Source organism: Nicotiana tabacum, chromosome 8 (genome assembly GCF_000715075.1).
Source record: "Nicotiana tabacum cultivar K326 chromosome 8, ASM71507v2, whole genome shotgun sequence".
In the NCBI taxonomy this organism is placed as follows: Eukaryota; Viridiplantae; Streptophyta; class Magnoliopsida; order Solanales; family Solanaceae; genus Nicotiana; species Nicotiana tabacum.
In genome coordinates, this window is record NC_134087.1 from 21,419,142 (window position 1) to 21,443,065 (window position 23,924).

The 23,924-nt window shown below is 34.7% G+C and overlaps 2 protein-coding genes across 2 annotated transcripts; one reads left to right on the forward strand and one right to left on the reverse strand.

Annotated features, from left to right (window-relative positions):
- Positions 1-11,628: 11,628 nt before the first annotated feature.
- Positions 11,629-13,462, reverse strand: LOC107816189 (transcription repressor OFP17-like). The gene is made up of 2 exons (XM_016641884.2): positions 12,993-13,462; positions 11,629-11,975 (listed from the first exon to the last, which is right to left on the reverse strand). Exons 1-2 carry the CDS (start codon positions 13,246-13,248, stop codon positions 11,650-11,652), a joined length of 582 nt encoding a protein of 193 aa, XP_016497370.1. The 5' UTR covers positions 13,249-13,462; the 3' UTR covers positions 11,629-11,649.
- A 3,567-nt stretch (positions 13,463-17,029) lies between these two features.
- Positions 17,030-18,064, forward strand: LOC107816188 (transcription repressor OFP3-like). Its single transcript, XM_016641883.2, has one exon. It carries the CDS (start codon positions 17,069-17,071, stop codon positions 17,975-17,977), a length of 909 nt encoding a protein of 302 aa, XP_016497369.2. The 5' UTR covers positions 17,030-17,068; the 3' UTR covers positions 17,978-18,064.
- Positions 18,065-23,924: the final 5,860 nt, after the last annotated feature.

Below are 23,924 nucleotides of genomic sequence, written 5' to 3' on the forward strand. Positions count from 1 at the left end.
GCTTGGTCAAAGGTATACTGAAGATTAGCGACCAACGTTGGTCGCTACAGGGGACCCACTTATAAAATTATAATAATTATAATATTATTTAAAAAAAATTATAAAATATAAATAAATATAATTTAAAATTAGCGACCAAAGTTGGTCGCTAATTAAGGGGTAAGCAGATAGCGACCAACTTTGGTTGCTAAAATGGGACCCAGTTATAAAATTTTAATAATTATATTTTTATTTTAAAAAATATAATTCAAATTTAGCGACCAAATTTAGCGACCAAAGTTGGTCGCTTACAAAAATAGAGACCAACTTTGGTCGCTAATCTGGGACTCAGTTCTAACGTTTAACAATTATATTATTATTTTAAATATTATATAAAATATAAATAAATCTGATTTAAATTTAGCGACCAACTTTGGTCGCTAATTTAAATTTATGTATATTTAGCGACCAAAGTTGGTCTCTTTTCAGGTCAACAATGGTCAAAATTAAAAATTACTTTTGTATTTACTATCTAAATAATATAAATGTAACTCGTTAACACTTTTGTAATACAAAGGATGAATAGACTAAAATATACTCTAACATGCTATATATGTAGTTAAGCAGTACTACGAAGCCTGAATAGACTAAAATAACACTTTTGTAATATAAAATATACTCTAACTACGAATAGACTACGAAGCAGTACTACGAAGCCTCCACTGCCCAGGTATGTTTCTCCCTCCTTTTTTTTGTTTTTTTCGAAATACACTGATTTTGTTTAATTTCTTCTAGTTTGATTTGTAAAAATTAATTGTTCTTAGATAAATTAAATCTATGATATTTGTTAGTAGCTAAAATATTTAGTTTTACCTACTAATTTGGGGAAGAAATGGTTTGAAGAGAAGAAACCCTAAACCCTACTAATTTCTATTAAATTTGTTATGTGTTGTCTTGAATAGTTTAGTTAGAATCTAGGGTTTATAATTTGTTCTTGTGAATTGAACTTTTAGGGTATGGGTTGAAACTTTGTTATTTTTAGTTTTTGTTTCAGTTATACTTTGTATTGTCTTGATAGTTTAGTTAGAATCTAGGGTTTAGGATATGAATTGAACCTTTAGGATATGAATTTGACTTTTAGTTTATGAATTGAACTTTTAATTTATAAATTGAGTATTTTAGGATGTGAATTGGACTTTTAGTTTATGAATTGAACTTGTAGTTTATAAATTATAATTTTAGGATATGATTTGAACTTTTAATGTATGAATTTGAACTTTTTGGATATGAATTGGACTTTTAGTTTATAAATTAAAATTTTAGGATATGAATTGGACTTTTAGTTTATAAATTGAAATTTTAGGATATGAATTGAACTTTTAGAATATGAATTGAACTTTTAGTTTATAAATTGAGTATTTTAGGATATGAATTGGACTTTTAGTTTATGAATTGAATTTTTTGGATATGAATTGAAATTTTAGTGTATGAATCGAATTTTTTGGATATGAATTGAACTTTTAGTTTATAAATTGAAATTTTAGGATATGAATTGAACTTTTAGAATATGAATTGAACTTTTAGTTTATAAAATGAGTATTTTAGGATATAAATTGGACTTTTAGTTTATGAATTGAACTTTTTGGATATGAATTGAAATTTTAGTGTATGAATCGAATTTTTTGGATATGAATTGAACTTTTAGTTTATAAATTGAACTTTTAGTTTGTAAATTGAAAATTTAGGATATGCATTGAAATTATAGGATATGAAATTAATTAACTCAAAAAAGATTAGGATATGAATTAACTAAATTAATTTGTTCTTGCTTTATTTGTATAGATGGAACATCGTACTTGGATGTACAATTGGAATTATCCTAATCGGCGGGGATTGTGGGAGGATTTTGTAGAAGGGATTGATGACTTTATTAGACATGCAATGTCACTTCTGCCATACCAAAATGAAGGAATAATTAGGTGCCTTTGTGTTAGGTGTGACTGTATGAAGTTTGAAAAATCGGAGGAAGTTAAACTTCATCTTTATAGTAAGGGGTTTATAGCGAATTACATTGTGTGGACTAATCATGGAGAGATCGACGGTAGCCATGGGATATTTCATAATATGGTTGTGGGTGAAAGTAGTAGGTCGGTGGAGAATACAAATTGCGATTCCAGAATTCATGATATGGTTACATATGCTTTTGGAATGCATTTAGGGGGTGAGCCAATAAAAATATTGAACAAACTCCTAATGATGACACAAAACGTTTGTATGAACGGTTAGAGGAAGCTAGTCGTCTACTACGTAAAGGAAGTCCGCACTCTGAGTTGTCTGTTGCAATTAGATTACTAAGTATCAAATCTGATTGGAATATTTCTCAAGGAGCCATGGACGCTTTCATTGACCTTATGCGTGAACTAGTTGACCCTGATATCGAATTACCTGGTGATTTCTATAAGGAAAAGAGATTAGTTTCTAAGTTAGGACTTTCGTCAATGAGAATTGATTGTTGTGAAGATGGTTGCATATTTTATTATAAAGATGATGCAAATTTAAGCAGTTGTAAATTTTGCGAAAAGCCTTGTTTCAAGAGGCTTTCTGTGATGACCCGACCCGTCGCCTCGTGAGTTACCGCCCCGTTTTTCCCATTTCCTATTTCTTTATGCTTCATTATCAGTGTTGGGTGTGAACGATTTATTCGGAAAGGTTTTGAAAGGAATTGAGACACTTAGTCTCTTTTAAGAAGGCTTAAGTTGAAAAAGTCAACCGCACGTTGACTTATGAGTTAGAGGGATCGGATGTGAATTCCGACGGTTCGGTTAGATCCGGGAGATGATTTGTGACTTAGGAGTGTGATCGGAAGTAATTTTGGAGGTCCGGTGTAGAATTAGGCTTGAATTGGCGAAATTAGTATTTTGGCGAATTCCGGTTGATAGGTGAGATTTTGATCCGAGGGTCGGAATGGAATTTCGAGAGTTGTTGTAGCTTCATTATGTCATTTGTGATGTGTGTGCAAAATTTCAGGTCTTTCGGACGTGGTTTGGTTGGATTTTTGATCGAATGTGTGTTTTGGAAGTTTTAAAAGAACTTAGGCTTGAATTCGATGTAATTCGATGATTTTAGTGTTAGTTGAGGTGTTTTGATGATTGAAGCAAGTTTGGATGATCTTTTAAGACATGTTGACATATTTGGTTAGAGTCCCGAGGGGCTCGGGTGAGTTTCGGAATGGTTTCGAGCCATTTTTAGACCAATTTAACTTGCTGGATTTTTGACAGCAAGGTTCGAAAATTTTGATGCGAGGAGCATAATTTGGAAGCTTATATTTCGTAATCTGTAAGGAATCGGAAAATGTATAAAACATTAAAGTTATAGCCCTTGTATTCTAGTTTACAGAAATATAAACCATTCATCATTTCGATATTTGTACAGAAAGTTATAATCGATTGAATAAGGGCTAGTAAAGCTGTTTTGAAATTTCCCAGAAATCTCTGATGCGAGGAGGCTAATTTGGAAGCTTATATCTCGAAATATATATGGAATCGGAAAATGTATAAAACTTGAAAGTTGTATCCCTTGGATTCTAGTTTCTAGATATTTAAACCATTTGTCATTCGGACATCTGTACAGAAAGTTATGACCGATTGAATATGGATGGGAAAGCTATCTCTGGTGGACTTTTAGTGACGGGCGGACAGAAACTTAAGGACCAAAAATGCTGATTTCTTCATTTTCGTTTTGGGATTTTTGGAGCTCGGTTCTTGGGCGATTTTGAGGTGTTCTTCACGATTTCAACTCAAGTAAGTGTCCTATACTTGAAAGTGTTTATATTACATAAATCCATGGTTATTTTCATCGTTTAATTCGGATTTAAATGAAAAAAAATAAAGATTTTTGCAAAATCTTCCAAAAATGAAAATATTAAGATTTGGAGGTCGAGTTGTTGTCGGAATTTGATAATTTTGGTATGGTTGAACTCGTATCGGAATGGGTTGTCGAATTTTATAAGTTTCACCGGATTCCGAGATGCGGGCCCCACGGGCGAATTTTGAGTGCAATTTCGGATTTTTAATGGAAAGTGTAGAATTCCATATGGAATTAATTCCTATAATTTTTATTGATTGAATCGAATTATTGTGGCTAGATTCGAGGCATTCGGAGGTCGATTTGAGAGGAAAAGGCATTGTGGAGTAGTATTTTGCTCGGGTTTTTACTAATTTCGAGAATTTTGGTATTTTTCGATTGTTTTGATTGGGCTTTGTTCCCTTATCATATTATGACATATTCGTTCTGATTTTGGATAGATTCGATGCATGTGGAGGCCAATTCGAGGGGCAAAGGCGTCCAGAGCTAAAGAAGTAGCCGGTTCGAGGTGAATAATTGATGTAAATGATGTCCTGAGGGTTTGAAACCCCGGAATTTCACATCGTAATGCTATATTGAGGTGACTTGCACACCGGCTAACGGGCGTGGGGTAGAGCACCATCGGGGATTGTGACTTGGTCCATCCCGAGAGATGTTTTTACCGTGTTTTCTACTTGAACTAAATTGATAATCATCCTTACTTGGATTTAACTGTTACATTTGGGCTTCTTGCCAACTATTTGAATCCTTCAGGGATTGACATCACTGTTTTCGCATACATGCATATCATTTGATCTCAGTCCAAGGTTTTTAAATACTGTTTTGCAAACTCAACCATCTTTCTAAGATTTGAAAACTTAAATGGTATTTTTAAATGATATTTCGGGCTAAGAACTACTGTTTTACAAATGCCCAAGGGGCTTATGATGATTTCTGGACTAAGCATGGATCGGGCTGCGCGCCGCAGCAATGTTATATTGATATTGAGACCGAGAGCCTGGTTGATTACATTGATATTGAGGCCGAGAGCCTGGGTGATTATACTGATATTGATATGAGGCTGAGTGCCTAGATTTGATGCCACGAGATGGCTCGATATTGCGCTTGGGCTGTAGGAGCACCTCCGGAGTCTGTACACACCCCCAGTGAGCGCCGTCGATGATAAATAAAATGGATGGCTCGGGCTGCACGTCGTAGTGGGTACTTGGGTGTACCATCATATGCATTGCATTTCACTCATGCATAGAGTGTACCATCATATGCATTGCAATGCATTCATGCATTTGTTTTATTATACCTGTCTCAGTATTTGGTACTCTGATTTAATTGACTTGTTGCTTCACTATTTGTTGTTCTAAACTGCCAATTATAGTTTACTTTGTATTTTCCATGATTTATTATTCCCAGCCGTTATTTATGTTTATTACTCACTGGGTCGAAGTACTCACATTACTCCCTACACCTTGCGTGCAGATCCAGGTACACCACAGGCTGAGTGAGGATTTGTTTAGCTGAACAGCAGTATCCGGGAGTATTGAGGTAGCTGCATGACATTCACAGCCTTGATCTCTCCCCTCTATCTCTATCTTTTATTCCACATTTTTTTTCCTAGACAGACTTGTAATAGGTAGATATTCTGTATTAGAGGCTCATATTCGTGACACCGAATTCTATTGGGCTATGGTGTGGTATTTTAGTTGAATTTCCGTAGATTTTATTATTAATTATACACTTGAAAGTGATGACTTAGTAAATTCTCTGTGATATTTATCTATATTCTGAATAAGAATTTGGGATAATGTTGTTGAATGGTCGGGCTTGCCTAGCAGTGTGTTGGGCGCCATCATGACCGGGGTTGGGGTCGTGACACTTTCCAGCGGGAAGATGGTCGCTATCAAGGCGATGTATTATTTACCTCTTATACCTAAGCTAAAGAGGTTATATGCGTCGATGAGTTCTGCTCCTCATATGAGATGACACTTTGAAAATAGAAGACCACCTGGTGTTATGTGTCATCCTTCAGATGGAGAAGCTTGGAAGCACTTTGATAGGACATATCCAGATTTTGCTAGTGAATCAAGGAACATTCGGTTAGGCCTGTGTGCGGATGGCTTCACGCCTTTTTCTGTATCTGCGACACCGTATTCATGTTGGCCTGTCTTTCTTACACCTTATAATCTACCACCCGAGTTGTGCATGACTAGTCCATATATATTCTTAAATTGTATTATCCCCATTCCATGTAATCCGAAAAGTTTGATAGATGTATATTTGCAACCTTTGATTGATGAGCTGAAATAATTGTGGTACGATGGTGTTGAAACATATGACATATCAACCAAGCAGAATTTCAATTTGCGTGCTAGCTTAATGTGGACAATTAACGATTTTCCTGCGTATAGAATGTTGTCTAGGTGGATGACTGCTGGGAAACTAGCTTGTCCTTACTGTATGGAAAATAGTAAAGCATTCACTTTGAAACATGGCCGAAAGCAATCATGGTTTGATTGTCATCGTCAATTCTTGCCTCCTGATCATGAGTTTAGAAGGATGAAAAATGCATTCAAAAAGAATAAAATGGAATATGATTCTCCACCTCCGATACTTTTAGGTGAGAAAATTTGGGAGAGGGTCCAGAACTTCAGTAAAGTTACTGAAGCTCCACCTTATAGATTTCCCGGATATGGTGTTACTCATAATTGGATGAAACAGAGTATATTTTGGGAGTTGCCTTATTGGAAGGATAATCTTCTCCGTCACAACCTTGATGTCATGCATATTAAGAAGAATTATTTTGATAATTTGTTCAACACAGTAATGGATGTTAAAGGTAAGACAAAGGATAACTCGAAGGCTAGAATGAACTTACAAGAATATTGCAGGCGGCCTGAATTATACTTGCAGATAGCAAATAATGGTAAGATATTCAAGACCAAAGCAAGTTACACATTCACTTTGGAAGAAAGACGGCAAATTTGTGATTGGGTAACAAAATTGAAGATGCCTGAGGGTTATGCGTCGAATTTTGGGAAAAAAGTTGATATGGAGGTAGGGAAGTTGAGCCATTTGAAAAGTCATGACTGTCATGTTTTCATGGAGACCTTAGTGCTTATTGCATTTTGTGGTTTGCCTGAAAGAATCTGAAAACCCATCACAGAGATTAGTTTAATTTTCAAAGACTTGTGTTCTTCCAAATTAAAGGAAGAAAACCTACTACGTATGGATCAGAACATTTGTATAACTTCTAGTAAGATGGAAAAGATATTTCCATGTCGGTTTTTTGATGTAATGGATCACCTTCCAATCCACCTTGTACATGAGGCACGACTTGGAGGGCCTGTTCAATGCAGATGGATGTATCCCTTTGAGAGGTAATATTATAAGTTTGATCACTGGCTTTCTGTTTTATTTGAATGTTCTTGGCTAACCTGAAATTATGTAGGACAATTGGCAAATGCAAACAATTTGTTAAGCAGAGGAATAGGATTGAAGGATCTATATGCGAAGCTTATCTTGCAAAGGAAAATGCTCATTTTTGTTTTTATTATTTTGAGAGCAATGTGCCATGTGCTAGGAATAGGCCCAACATGCACACTGTCGACCTTATGAATGATCCATTATATCCGCCTATGTCCATATTCAATCAACCAGGCTGATGTTCTAAGGATGTTAGAAAGAGAAGTTTGAGTGATATGGAGTACAAGTCAGCTACACTTCATGTGTTGCTAAATTGTCCCGAAGTTGTACCATTTCTCAAGTAAGTATTGATTTAGTAGTTATCAAAATATAAAATTTACTGTGATTACATCTCAATGCAACTACTAAAAATATTTGATGTGTCACAGTCACTTCATGGGTCAATTTGGCTATGATGCTGTATATACGACATTTGATACGTGGTTCAAATAATTTGTAAGTTTATCCGTAAATTATTCTAACACGATGTAGGTAAACAATGTTTGGAAATTATGCTAACTTATGAATTTTTTTAACAATATGTAGGTAAATGATCCAAATAATGGTGTAAATCAATTTTTGAAAGATATATCTTGGGGACCTGGGCTTCAGGTCACAACAATGTCTAAGTACATTGTGAATGGTTATAAGTTTCATACAGAGGATTGCTCTAAAAATAAAAATAGCAGCAACAGTGGGGTGTGGGTTCAAGGTGGTGATGACAACCAAGTTGGAGATATTGATTATTATGGTGTGCTCAAAGAAATAATAGAACTAGAATATACAGGTTGGCCATTTAAGAAATTGATACTCTTTAGATGCAAGTAGTTTGACCCAAATCCAACAAGAGGTACAAGAGTACACAATCAATACAACATAATTGAGGTTAATCATACGAGGGAGTATGATCGCTATGATCCTTTCATAATTGCAAATAATGTTAGGCAAGTGTATTATGCTCCTTATCTATTACGGCGAAATAAGTCTGATTGGTGGGTTGTAATCAAAACTAAGCTTGTAGGTAGGGTGGAAGTCGAGAATGTGTTAGATGTTGCATATCAAAATGATATCTCCAGTATTCACCAAATAGTGGACGAACTTTTAGAAAATGATTTGGAACATCCTGAACACATATTGGAAGAAGTTGATATAAATGAAGTAAGAATTATAGAAAACGAGGAAGAAGAATCAACTGATGAAGCTCAAACTAGTGAGGAAGAAGAATTCTCTGACGAGGAACAATACGTCGATGAGCTTTAAAAAGTTGTTTTCTTTAATAACTCTCGTTTATAGCTAGTTTCTTTATATGTTTCAATCTAAATATGTATTATATTGTGCAGATGACAGGCAAGGGTCGAGGTAACAATGACCCTAGTGGTTCTTGGGGTCGAGAAAAGGCTAGGAAACCAAAAGGATGGTAGAAGATAATACTCAATCTTTTCCACCCTCTTCTGATGTGCCTATGCCTATGCCTATGTCTTTGCCTCCACCCCAGGGCTATTCTGAGCTGCCACAGCATCACATGCTCTACACCTTCGTGCAGACACCAGGTCTTTCCTCACAGGGCCATAGGACTATACGTCCGACATACAGTCCACCTGCCTCACTACCGCGTGGATCACACATCATCACATGGATCACAGCCATCTTCATCAAGGACTCCATCAATTTCAGGCCTTCGACTGCGAGATACTAGCTCTAACCCCCCTACACCTTCCACACATGCCTCTGATATACATGTTTCGGACGGTGATGCTGATGCTGATAAGGAGGTGCATTATGATCAATATGGCAGGATCATCATAGTCTCTGAGGGTGATGAGTAAGAGTTATTTGGTATTTTTACGTTTATTGTTTTGTACAGTTTTTACTAAGATATTAATGTATTTTTTTATTAAATTGCAGGTTCATCCCGAATAATATTACTACGAGGATAATCAAAAAAGCAACCAGAAAGTTTTATGATGACCCTTATGCATCTTGGAGTGAATTCCCATTCTCGCTGAAGGAGCAAATTTTCAATGAATTTAAGGTATAAATGTTATTTTAAGTAGTATAATTATTTATATTTATGATATTTTCATATAATATTTAACTTTTGAAATACAGAGCAAGTGTGTATAGGAACACCGCTATAGCGCAGACGTGGCTGCAAATTTTTATCTCAAAGCTCGCAAGCGGGTGTCACATACTTTCTCCAAAGCTAGAAAGTTGAACCAGAAGCCTGGCTGGTTGCTTCAGAATTTATGGGATGATTTGCAAAGGCAATGGCTTACTGCAACGTTCTTAGAGAAGAGCGAAAAAGGAAAGAAAGCGCGCGCATCTGAGAAGGGAGGATCCTTGCACACTGGAGGTGCGATCATTACAGGGACAATAAAAAGAAGAATGGTACGTAATTGCTTCATTTATTTTAATTTTCAAAGTATATCTATTCTATTTATTAACTAAAATTTATGAGTTTTTAGGAAAAGAAGTTGGGGCGTCCAATGAACCAAGATGAGCTATTCAAGGAGACTCATATTGTAAAGAAAAAGAAAGAGACGGATCAAGAAAGGTGGGTCGAGGGACGAGCCTCGACTGTACATGTAAGTTTTCACTTTTCATTAAGTATTTTGATTTACTTTTATATAATTTTTGAAATACTAATTCAATGTAATTTATCTTATAGGGTCGCTTCACAGCTGAAGTAGAGGAATTCATACGCAGTCAGCCACTTAATGAGTCGGGCGAGCCAATCCAACCTTCGGACAAGGATGCTGAAAGAATGTGGACGGAGGCTGCAGGCGGTCCAAAATAGGAGAAGGTATACAAGCTTTCTACTAAGAAATTCCATCGCTATAAGTGTGGAATGCAAGGAATAGGGATTTCCTTGCAAGCCGAGCAACTTGATGGGGAGAGCCTCTCCGCTATGCGAGAGACTGTGACAAAGCTCACATCCGAGCTAAAAGCGGCCAAGGAAAGAGAAAAGCTTAGAGATGCTCAGTACATTGGCGTGGTCGCTCAGTGCCAGGGCATGCAAGAGCAACTCAAATCTCTCCTAGCTTCTAGAGGTTTTCCGATTCCCCGGTCTCGTGAGTCATCGCCAGAGGCTCGCCTTCCCCGTGCTCGTTCCTCCCGTCCTCCAAGTGCTCGTTCCTCCCGTCCTCCCCGTGATTGTTCTTCCCGTCCTCGACAAGTAGACCCTTCCGAATACCGTCATGGTGATGAAAGCTCATCAGACGGTGATGATAATGATGTACACAACACTCATTGACTTTTATAAACTTTGAACTAGACAAATAGAATCGGTTTTCGAATAGGCTTGTACTAAGAGTTAACTTAGTTTGGTTAGCTTAATGTGGTAGTTCTATTGAACTTTAAACTTTGTTGGTTTTAATGTTAGTTTTAATGTTGTTTTTGTGTTGTTGTTGTTGTTGTTATGTTGTTGTTGGTATTGGTGTTGTTGTTGCTGGTAATAGGGATTTGGTATGACTGACAGGTGGTGTAGCTGCCAAAACAGGCAGTCTCTGCCAAAATAATACCCGGAAAAGCGACCAACTTTGGTCTCTTTTTGGTCGCTTTTCTATTAAAAAAATAATTTTCTGGGCAATAGCGACCAAAGTTGGTCGCTTTTTACCCAGAATTCTCAAAAAGCGACCAACCTTGGTCGCTATTCCATTAAAAAAAATCTGGAAATATAGCGACCAACTTTGGTCGGTTATATTTAAAAATAAATTAATTCTTGAAATTAGCGACCAAAGTTGGTCGCTTATTTTTAAAAAAATTTATAAAAAAGCGACCAACCTTGGTCTCTATTTTTCAGATTTTAAAATATAATATTTGGATTAGAGACCAAAGTTGGTCGCTTTTTTATGATTAATAATAAATAAAAAAAACGTATTTTACATTTAGAGACCAACTTTGGTCGCCAAAATTATATTATTAAAATAATAAAGCGACCAAAGTTGATCGCTATAGTCTTTACCCGGAATATTTGGTCCTTTTACCTTAGAGACCAAAGTTGGTCGCTAATTAGCGACCAACTTTCGTCCCTAAAATAAAGGGACTAGCAATATTGCGACCAGACATGTTTGGTCGCTTTTTGGTCGCTTTTACGCCTATAAGCGACCAACTTTGATCGCTTTTTGTGATCGCTTTTTACCGAATTTCTAGTAGTGACATCACGCACAAGTGTGTGACGTTCAAACAGACGTACCCTTGAGGCCTTGACATAATGACTTCGGACACAACTTGCGTTAAAAAGACTCATCAAATATTTTCCTATTGCTAAATAAATTTCAGTGTCTTATAGACAGAAAAAGCAGTAAATATAAAGGTATAATGCTCAAGACTATAAGATAATTAGCAATTTCATTTCATGAGTCTCTTTGGGGTGTTAATTTCATCCTCACAGCTTATATTGGAAAACAAATCATTGCATAGCTCACCATAGAATCTGCACACCAAGTCAATAAAGACAGGACTTTTCAGATTTTTCCAACAGTATAGCAATTCTTCAATATCCATTAAATCACTCATTTTTCCCTCTTCAGCAATCATTTCAACCAAATAATTTTCAAAGCTTCTGCATGCATCTTCCACATCATTTTGAATAAGTAGTACTTCTCTTTTAGTAGCTCCACTCAATCTCACATAAGCTGGAGTTATTGGTGATGGCATTGGTGCTTTGATATGTCCTGCAAGGCAAAAAATCAACACATTTTTAGTAACTCACTTATTGGGTCAAAACAGGTTAAAATAAGAGGCGGAGCCGGATTTAACGCTAATGGGTTTCAATTCTATTTTTTTAAGGAAGAATTAACCCAAATAGCCACTCGCTTAATTGCTTAAATTAAAAATAGCCGGTAAAAGTATAATTTATGTATTATATGTGTATAACTGTGTAAATATATAATTATATATATGACTAGAAAAAATAAATAGTGAATATCGCCGGCTATTTGTATAAATATCTATTTTTTTAGTTACTGGGTTCTACGGTACGTAATAATCAATACATTTTAATGGATTTCATTAGACAAATTCAAAGTTTAGACCGAAGTTACTGATTTCGGCTAAGCGGGTTGGGTTTTTTCTATTGACTAAATTCATTTTGGGGAGAAATTCAAAAATAGTCAGATTTACAACTGGTCATTCAAAAATAGCTTAGTTTCAAAAGTAATCGAAATTTAGCCACTTTTCATGTAAAGATAAATCTGAGCGAAAACACTGTTCAAACCCCGAAAAATACGCCAGTATATCCAACATATTATACTGGAGTTCCAAGATAAGTATGTTGAAACTCTAGCATAATATGATGGAGTTCCAGCATAAGTACACTGGAACTCCAGCATAATATACTGGAGTTCCAGCAAGTATAATTGTCCAGTATAATATACTGAAGTTTGGAGCACCGGTGCTCCAGTCTCCAGTATATTATACTGGAGTCAGCAAAGTATACCGGTCCAGCATAATATGCTGGAGTTCATACACAGGTGCACCGAACTCCAGTATATTATGCTGGACCGATCTCTGTTGCAGCAAAATAGTGGCTATTTTTCATTGACTTCGTAAACGCTGGCTATTTTTGAATGACCAATCATTTTGACACAACAAAATTTTGGACTAGTTGGTTGATGACCCTTTTATTAATTTGACCAGTTTTGATCTGCCAAATTTTTTACTCAATTTGCTCATTTGTCAACTCTACGTACCTGCATCACAGAAATTCTTGTGCTCCATGACTTGGTCATCTTCTCTTGGTTGTCTTCTTATTGAACGAAACACTGACAAAACTTCTGAAGCTTGCTTTTTACTACTAGTGTTTGTATTGCTTTCACATCTTGAAGGTCGAAATCTAAGCCTTTTTATAAAGAGGGGCTTTCTTAGTTTGAACTTGAACAGCTTTAGTATTTTCTTGCATGGATTGTTAAGCTTGAATTTGAAGCAACATGAAACATTCACTTTCATTTTTTGAATATAAAGAAGAATGATGGTTTTTGGCTTATCTTACTTTTAGTTTGGAATTGATATGAGAATTATGAGTGCTCTAAGATCAAATTTGTTGGACTTTGGTGTATTATATTGGGGTGCTCGTTTTTAAGGTGGGGGAGAATAATGAGTGGTGGGTTACACGTCTCTCATGTGGAAGGAAAAAAAGGTGGTACCCCATGAAAGAAATGTTATCAACTCTTAATGATTGTTAAGATATATATATATATTAGAAATTACGAGAGTATGATTTATGTAGATCTAAAGTTGTCAATTGATCGTGTCAATGCAGTGGAAATAATTACATTTACATACTATCAGCCATTGTTTTAAAAGGCGGCGAGCAAGCCAAGACGTTTTATATTACACTGAGCGAGGCGCAAACGTAAGCCCCATGGATCTTATTTTTTAATCTTTTATAAATAACAACTTAAGCATAAATTATAGTAAGAAATAGTGAATTAATCATTAAAGTATGTAGAAAATTCAAACTTTACATAAAGGAAAAATGGTTGTACATGCATAAAATTATTGATATAATATATAAAAATAAAGTATAAAATGTGCCTCTTATTTTCATTGGTTCATGTTTCTTAGTGCATGTAGAATTATAGTTGAGTTTTTTTTTTTGGAAGTATTTATTAGGAAAGTTTTGTACAAAATGCATTTTTTTTGGAACCCCAGGAAAACCCGCAGCCGCTACAGTCTCTGCCCTTCGGGTGAGCACTCTGTGCGCATTGGGTAAAGCCCCCACTGTGTAATAGCCTGCAACCCACACAAGGGATGTAAAACACCGTGCAACAGGCTCAGACCCAGAAGAGCATAGAGTTGGTTTCGAACCTGCATCATCCGCGTGGAAATCGCACTCCAAACTCAAATGGCCGTCCCTTCGGGACACAAAATGCATTTCGTTAGTTAGGTTCTATGAGTGTTCTCAAAAAGTTATCTTAAAAAATTGCTTAAAGAAACTTTTAAACAAAAAAAAAACGAAAACTTTGCAAGATAACCAAATAAGTGCTGAGAAACCAAATAAGGGAAATAATAGTCTTTTAAATGTTAGTTAGGGTAAGTCTTCTATATTCCCCTTTTTCTTTTTCTTTTTTTTCCAATAAACCTTCAAGTTATTCCTTTAATTGACCCAAGTCTTTTTCCTGGACGAAATGTTTTCAGTCCTAGCCCATACAATCCTGGTCCTAATAGCTTGCAGCAGTGAGATAAGAGTTAGAGTTGTTACACAAATAACCGGTCAGACTCACTTTTGTTTGCTTTAGGTATCAATACATGAAGAATATTATATCATACTTAAATATAAGTGATACAAGAACATATAAGCAGAACGAAGTTCCATTTAGTCACGGATAGGCACTATAATTATTGAACCCTCAATTAGAAAACTGAAATTGAGGACACATTATCTATTTTGTAAATAGCAACCCTTTAAGAGTGGCTAACTGGTGTCATTTCTGCAAGGTCTTTTTGCTTGGCCCAACGAATCTTTTTCCTGAACCTAATAGCCTAGACTTTGGGAGATATTCAAAAATAGCCAAATTTACAAGTGGTCATTCCAAAATAGCCACAATTTCAAAAGTAATCGAAATTTAGCCACTTTTCATGTAAAGATAAATCTAAACGAAAATGCTATTCAAAATCCTGAAAAATACTTCAGTATAATATACTGGAATTTCAGTATATTATACTAGAGTTCCAGCATAAGTATACCGATCCAGCATAATTAGAACTTTCCGCGTGTTGGAGTTCCAGCATAATATGCTGGAAGTTCATACACATATGCACCGATCTCCAGTATATTAAGCTGGAACTTTCCGTGTTGCAGCAAAATAGTGGCTATTTTTCAATGACCAGTCCGAAAACTGGTTAGCCCGTGCTATTTTTACCTAGACTTTCCATATATTACCTTTACTATAGATAGCTTGCAGTCATTTGCTTAGAGAGAGAGAGAGAGAGAGAAGAATTGAAGTACAGCATTGTTATTTGCTTTAGGCATCAAAATATGAAGAATAGCATGCATTTATATATTAATGATAGAAGAACATATACACAGAACCAAGTTCCATTTAATCACGGATAAGCACTATAATTATTGTGTACTTACATGTTCAGATATCTTACACTATGAAAGGAATATTTTTCCTATCGTTTATTTAATTTCAAACTGAAATAAAGATCTTGAAAAAAAAATATGGGAATGAGAGGTACGGAATTAGAATAAAATTTCAGTGCCACAGGATTCAGTGGTTGATTGAGTTTTGTCTCTGCCACAAGAGAAATTCCACATTGATTGAGTAATTCATTTTTTCAATAAGAGGAGTCAGAAAAGTCATCACCTGAATCCTTGGGCAGTTGATTCGGCTCACGGGCCTCCATTCTTTGATACTTCATAAATCATGGAGTAGATTATTCACTTGTGTTTGCAGGGGAAATAGTATTATTTTTTTTGCACTCGTAGGAGCCAGATTAAATTTGAATTCACGTTGAAAAGTTTTATATCGGTTTTAGGGTAAATCGCTTCTTAACAAAGATGATGATTTTATACGGAAACTTAAATTTAAGACCTATGGTAAAAGATGAAAGAGTGCGAAGTGAATTAATTATTTTTATACTGACTAATGAAAAAACATCATTCATTATTATTCTCTCATGGCACTTGTAGCCGAGTCAGACTTGAGAAAGTCCGTCATAAGGTACTTATAAACAAATAAAATGACAACTTATTCCTCAGAAAAGCAAACAAGAAAAATAAAATCTGAGAAAATAGTGGACACAGATTCTTCATTGTGGTTCCTTTTTCTTTTACAGAGGTGGATTTGCTAGCATTTGGACATAGATTTAGTTGAAACTTAAAAAAGTAATTTTTGAAATAGTTTTAAAAAATAATTTTTGGAAGTTGAAATTATGTTTGGACATGCATTTTATTTGAAAAATTGAAGTTTTGTGAGTGGGAGAACGAGTTTCACCCAAAATCTACCCTAAACTAGATTTTGGGAACTTGAAAAATAATTTCAAAAATTTTTCAAAAATAGATCATTAATCTATAAACAAACAATATTTCAAAAAGATTTGAAAAAATGTTGCCAAAATATATGGGGAAACGGGACCTTTATTTCCTTTCGGCTCGAACTACATATATGTATAAAAAAAGAATTTAGATCGTATACACAAAATAAGATCATGAGCTTACAAAATTCACGGACTCTAAATTATGATTTGCCTCTTGTGACAGCATTATGGGTATAATTTGCCTTTGACTTTTCAATACTGTCTGTAGTATGAAAAACTAAAATTCCCATAACCTGCCTGATATATGCAATAAAAAACATACTAAAAATAAAGAGCTGGCTTACATAAAATAAAAACCAATGTACTCCACTTGTTTTTCATGACATACCTTCCAATAGGGGACCTCCTTATTTCAACTCTATTACTTCATCTGTCATAATTTAAATGACCCATTTAAGAGTCAATTTGATTAAATTTTAAAATTAAATTGAATTAATTCATCTTAGTATTTTAAATTAAAGTTTAGATATTCAATAACTATATGAAAAATACTATAAGTTGCAATTTTTCTCATGTGAATATGATAAAAGATATATTTTAAAACTTTACACGGTTTGACTCTAGATAAGCGAAATGTGTTACATAAATTAAGTGGATATATATTACCCCATATCAATATATTTAGCACAACTTTCTTGATTTGCTATAAATAAAGAGGCAAAGGTTCAAACCAACCACACAAGGAGAGTTTAACAAGTAGAAAAAAGAAAGGATTTCCTCAATGGGAAATCACAAATTTAGGTTTTCAAATATGATGCCAAATACTTGGTTTTACAAGCTTAGAGATATGAACAAAACCAAAAACCATAAAACCTCTACCTCCAAGAAGAAAAACCCTTTCTCATTTTCTTCCACTACTTTGCAAAATTCACCATTTTCTCAACCTAGATCATCTTTTTATTATACTACAGAATCCATTAGAGGTGGCAGCAAGATTTACAATTCTCATGCTTATTTTCTTGATCCACCAAGAAAATCATCAAATAAAAAAACCAAAAGAAAGACCATTTACAAGCCTTCTCCTAAACACATTTCTAATTCCAATAAATTCCCTGAATTGGATTTCCTTAATTCTCCATCCTCAGAATTTGACTCTGATTCTCAATCTTTCACTGAACTTGCCTCTTGTCAGTTCAGTTCTTCAGCTACTGATATAATCATAGACATGAATGGTAAAGTTCAGACCAAAGAATTCAAGAATCTAGATTCAGGCTATGATCATACCATCTCAGAACTTGACCTCCCTCCAATTCTTACCAAACAGGTCAGTGTTAAGATTCAAAAAGAAAAAGAAACTAAATATTTCTCCAACTCTTCTGGTGTAAAACTACGAACAAATTCTACAAAAATAGCAAACAAGAAAATTAGTGTGTCATTAAAAAGGCATTCAAAGCCAAAGAAGGAGAGCTTTTCAGCTGGGAGTTTTGCAATAGTGAAAACTTCAACTGATCCTGAAAAGGATTTTAGAGAATCAATGATAGAGATGATTGTTGAGAACAATATCAAAGCATCAAAAAACTTGGAAAATCTTCTTGCTTGTTACCTTTCACTGAATTCAAATGAATATCATGATCTTATTATCAAAGCATTTCAAGAAATCTGGTTCAACTTTCCTGACCTTCACTTGTAATATAGTTTCTTAAATTAATTAGTTTTCTCATTATTTTTTTTGAAAGTTTGATCTTTTTACAAATAATAAAAGTTCTATTTAGGCTCCTAGTTTTGTCATAGCTGCAAAATGTTGCCCTTTCTTTCCCTTTTATTGCATTACTATTTTTATGGGTTCCCTTGGAAAGTCCTTTAGTTTCCGGGGAGTTGTAAGTTAGAAGCTAGAAGTCCTTTAAGTTATGTGCATAGACAGTGTAAAAATAATTTCCAAAATGATCATATCACTTATAATGTAGTTATAAGTAAATTTATATTGATAGTGTCTTGACCCTTTGAACTACTGATTTACGCAATGGAAATAGCCAACCTAATTGACGAAACCTAAGAATCGATTGATGTTCCAATTTGAGTACCTCTGCACGATATACCGAAAATTGAAGAGTTACGACAACAAATGATTAAGCTCAGTAATTCCTCTTATAAAGTTATTGACTCTAGAGATATAGTAATAAAAATAAGATAAACTTGACTCAAGAACCGAAAGTGTCCCCTTTGTTCAAAAAGAGGATGACTGGTTATTCACATTCCATTTGATAGTCCGAAGTGAAAATTCTAAAGATTCCTGAAGGGAAAATAGAAATGTCTCCTTCGCTATCCATAGTATGTGAAAATATCGTCGTAATTTAATGTTTTCACTATGTTCATTCTTTTTGTTAATCATGCCTTGTTCTCCAATAGAAACTTTAAAAAAGTGGCTTTTCAATAGAAATAATTTTAAGCCAAAAAACAATAAGTTGGGATTACTCATGTTATTACTTTTGGATTATTTTAAGTAATTTTAAACTTATTTTAATAACTTTATAGTTTTGTCAAATACTAAAAACAGTTAAAATGATTTGACCAACTTAAAAACCAATCCAAACACCCTCTTGGTGCACCTATCGAATGTAACGACGAGAAGGCAAAACATAAAAAAGCTACTTTAGAGTTTGCATGGTTGGCTAAAAAGTAAAGGTTCAATCATAATGTAAATGTGGCGTCTCTATTACAGAATTGTCAAATGAGTGAACAACCCAATTGGCTGCGTTTGCCCAACTAATAATGATGATGCCAAATGCAATTATAGCTGTTCATTGATCACAAATTTCCTTTTTTAGGGTGGTCTAAGCAGGAATATTAAATTATTAGGGTCCCCATCCGTTAAAAATGGATCTAACTTATATTTATGGACAGTGTACAAAACATTATAACTATCGATATATTTGGAAACCATATTAGTTGCCTTATCAAAAAGATCTTCCGTATCACAACGATTGAGAGTGAATGTTAAGCCTAATTCTGTTAGTTGTGGAGTCACCATAGCCAAATTAACAACCAAAGAAAATGTCACCCAACTGCTTGAAAAAAATAATAATCGACAGATGTATAATATAAACATAATCCATTAATAATGTGTATACCCGTGTATAAATTATGTATTTCTGCTAGAAAAAATAAATAATAAATCCGATCGGCTATTTGTGTAAAGATCCGTCAACCAAAAGGACCACAAACATAAGCCAAACCAAAGACATTGTGTTTCCATTCAGTTAGACATGCAGAATTTTGTGGGCTGCTGATGACTCCATGGTTCAAGCTTGTGTCTCATGATATGTCCAAATTCCAATTAATTATGGATCAGAGTTGCGTAAGAATACACTTTCGGTACCAGTGTAGGAAACAAAACCTTTAAGGGCGAAGTGCAGGCGCAATAGCTACTTTTAAGCCCGTTATTTAAAATATATTCATAATTTACGATGTATTTAAAGATTAGTCAATTCATCCAAACTTCAGGACTAAATATTCTGAATTTGGAAATTTAGGACTTAGTATTCTGAATTTTTGAGCTGCTACTAATTTAAAATTCAGGACATAAGATTCGAACTTCTGGACACAATTTTCGAACTTTAGGACACGATGTCCTAAAGTTAGAACTTTGAAGTTTAAACTCTAGGACGTCGTGTCCTGAAGTTTGAGCGAAATTGGCTAATCTTTAAATATATTTTAAACAAGATGCTACATGGTGTCATTTCCACCTAGTTTAAAGCTATTTGCCCTTAAAGAGGAGCCTTGGAACCCATTTGTGTGACCTATAAATCACGGGTTTGAGTTGTATGCTTGCATTATGGTATGCTATTTACGTAAACACCCTTTAGGGTGTGGCCCTCTACAGACGCTATGTGAATACATGATGCTTTGTGCACTAGACTGCTCTTTTAATAGTGTGGCACGTCGTTCACTATATATATATATATATATATATATAACTCATTACATTCATGTACTAGTGACCATTCAGATGGAGGCCATATATGCAGTAAAACACAAGGCAACCCCCAGAAACTCTGCTTGAAATGAAGTACGTTCGAATGATTTAATGTTAGTTACATAAGTTGTGGCCAAATTGGCATGTTATTACTGTTTGAACACAGAGAAACATTGACGACATTGTTCCGACCCAGAAATTCTGCATTGAATGAAGGTTTGTCCTTTTCATTGCTGCTCAGAAAACAGGGGAAGGTCGTTAGGGAACTAATACCAGAGTCCTCCAGGTTGTTAGGGAACTAATACCAAACTCCCGTCACCGAAAAACATATTCACGGGTGTAATAATTAATTATGATTAATTAACAGAAAGTTTATATAAAAGAACGTACTTATCATTAGGGTGTCAATGGTTCGGTTCGCCGGTTATTTTATAAAATTTGTACCATGTTAATTTTTCGGCTATTCTATTATGTATAATCAAAATTAGACTTTTCGAAACCGTCCTAATCATCTCGGTTTCTCTTTGGTATCGATATGGTTCGATAAATTTTCGGTAATATTTTTTAAATGGCATGTATAAGTCACTAGTAGAAGTAGAATACTAAACATTTTTTTAAGGAATATCTCATCTTAATTATAAGTATACAAAGTAAATAAAACAAACAAAACTATAATATTAAAACTAAAGAGTTGGAACGAGATTACCGAATTGACGAACAACTTGTTGAAAATGAATTATCGTTGAAGACTTGAAGGCTTGAAATACTTCAATTCACCAACCTCACAATTTTTCACACAAGTTGCAACAATATACTCATAATCGCTACACCTTATGTCTTTCTAGTGAATATGCTAGAAATAATTTAATTTCAATAGGAGTAGCAAAATGTATTTGGGAATTAAGATTTTTAGTTTAATTACTTGTGGATTGTTATTATTTCATAATTCCAAGGCCCAAAAAAAGATTTATTGCTTTATTGTTTTTAAACTTAATATATAAAGATATTTTTCATATTGTAAATTTATCCGGTATGGTTCGGTATTTTTTTCGATTTATTTTCATAAAATAAAAAACCTATCCTAATTATCGGCACAATTATAGATTTATATAAAAGCCTACGGTTTTATTAAAAGAAACCTAAAAAACTGTTTGGTATGGTATAGTTCGGTTTGGTCAGTTTTTAATTATCTATTAATACCCCTACTTATCATGTATTTATTTGGTTGATATAAATATCGGGTGTGAATAAGTTTTTTATAGTGATTCTTATCCCTGGTCTTTATCATTCTCTGTGAGGAAGTTTTTCAACTGAATAGCCAAATAAAAAAAAAGTTAGAGTTGTTGCCTAATATTTGTTGGCTTTGATTTATAAGACCTTTGTTTACCCACGTCGGATAATAATTTAATTTATAAGTGATTTTAAGGATACACAGATTAATTTGAGCTATAAATTGGATTAGATTGACAAGTAAAGATATAATGAATTCAAATCACATGAATGAGACAGCTTCAACCTTAGTGAAATTGTTCACCCTCGATCCGGGCTCGCTATTGTCAACACTGGTGAACAAGTGGAAAGAGCTAAATTAGAGAGAAAATGATACTCTTTGGAATGCGTATTAAAGTCTGTTTTACAAGTAACCCGACCCCCTTTATATAGTATGAGAGTTCTACATTAGGTACAACTCTATAAAAGGTAAAAATCTCATAATTAACTGATTGCCGATTTCTTATCGATACGTGTTGAGATCTCCACTGTGATATTCGGTCGGTCACGAATATCATGGCCTTCTATTGGCTGGGCTTGACTACTTGACAACTTTCTTCGAAGTTAATCAAGGCTAAGACCGATCCCGAATCACGACCTCGATATCCACGAGGGTGGGCATTATGGTCCGGACTCCTAATCGATGAGACCTCTACCTCGGTCTCGGCCCCCTATTATCATATCTCGAGCTTGGCTTATCATATCGGAGACCGGGGTGTACCACGAGACCGGTTTTACCCATATACAAATAGTCTCCTCGTTTCTCAGAGAATAAGTTGATGAGAAATGACATGAGCTCCCCGATTCCTCCTCCGATATGTCGTATCAGAAATGACAAAAACACGAAATATCTCATCAGCAATGTTGTCGCACCCCTTTTTCTCGCAAAATCAGGTTTCTACACGTGACAACTCTTTTAAGGAAGGGTGTTAAAAGAGAGAGTCACCACCTAATGGATTTAGGTGCGTTATGGAACCTATTTGCAGATAACTCTGATTAACAAGTACGCCACCAAAGATCGGGTAAGGGCTCAAATTACCTCAAAGAGAAGGTGTTAGGCACTCTTCGAGGTCCACAACTGTGGGTCCCGGACGAACTTAAAACTATGTGGATTATGATTAGCAAGATGATCAAAGAGAATAAAAGTGGGAAATTCATTATTAAACACAAATAGTTGATTGTCAGACAAGGTTGGGGGGGGTCCTAAATTTTTTAGCCTAAAAGATCACCCCGTGCAACATAAATAATACTTCGTAACTCCCTCAAGATGGAATGTTACTCATATTATTCAGTGGGCACATACTATCATCTCCTGCTACTCGATTACTATCTTGAAGTTGTTACCTAAAACGCACTATTTGATTCTAAACTGTGAATTATGCGTGCACTACCCGTCCCATGCCTATGGTCCAGGAGGCTCTGGGCCTCTATTTAGGTAGTTGTAGACTTCAACTTAGGCTGCTCAAAATGATAAAACTAATAGACATGCAAAACAAGTTGGACTTCATATAAAAGCAGTTAAGGGCTCAAGTTACCCTCCGCACATTGACAACGAATGCATGCGAACACATTCAACATTTTTGACAGTTGCAGATTTTGGACTAATCAAAGTTATTGAATCCTATAAGCATGATCTCTATGTAATTCTGGATTTTAATGGGCAGGGAGTTTCATATATAAAAGCCAATTTCTTAATACAATTTCTGAAAGACTACATTGTTGCCTACTAATTATACATTGTAAGCGGTTAAACCTATAGGCATGATATCTAGGTGATTTATGCAACTATAGATAGTGGCATGGCACAGAAATAGATCTAGAATTATTTATTGAATCCTATAGATATGTATTCTAGTGAGAGTAATGCATAGTGTTTGGAAAACTTGTGAACAACGAGCAGAAACGATAATAAAACTAATCCAAACCTATAGGCATCCTTTCTACGATTTGATTTGATTTTAGATCCTATGGACACGATTTCTATAATTTGTAAACAGAACGATATGTGATTGAGGCTTTGCACACACATTGAATACACAATTTCCTATATGCATGGTTTCTAATACAATTAAACCAAGTATTGAAACTATAGGTAGGAATGCTAATATATAATGGCTGAACATAATAGGATTCCTATAGGCATGATTTCTAACACACGATAACTGAACATATAACAGTACATTGTTGAACCTAAAGGCAGAATTTCTACGCAATTTATTGCAAGTGTAAAATAAGAATCCTTTTCCATTTTTTTACTAATACCCTAGAATTGTTATTACAAATAATTATTACAGACCAGAATTTAATGAATTAATAACAAAATAAGTAACTATAGGGAGCCTATAGTAGGCCCAAATACACCTAGACAAGCCAGGCCTTTAACTCACAGTATCTC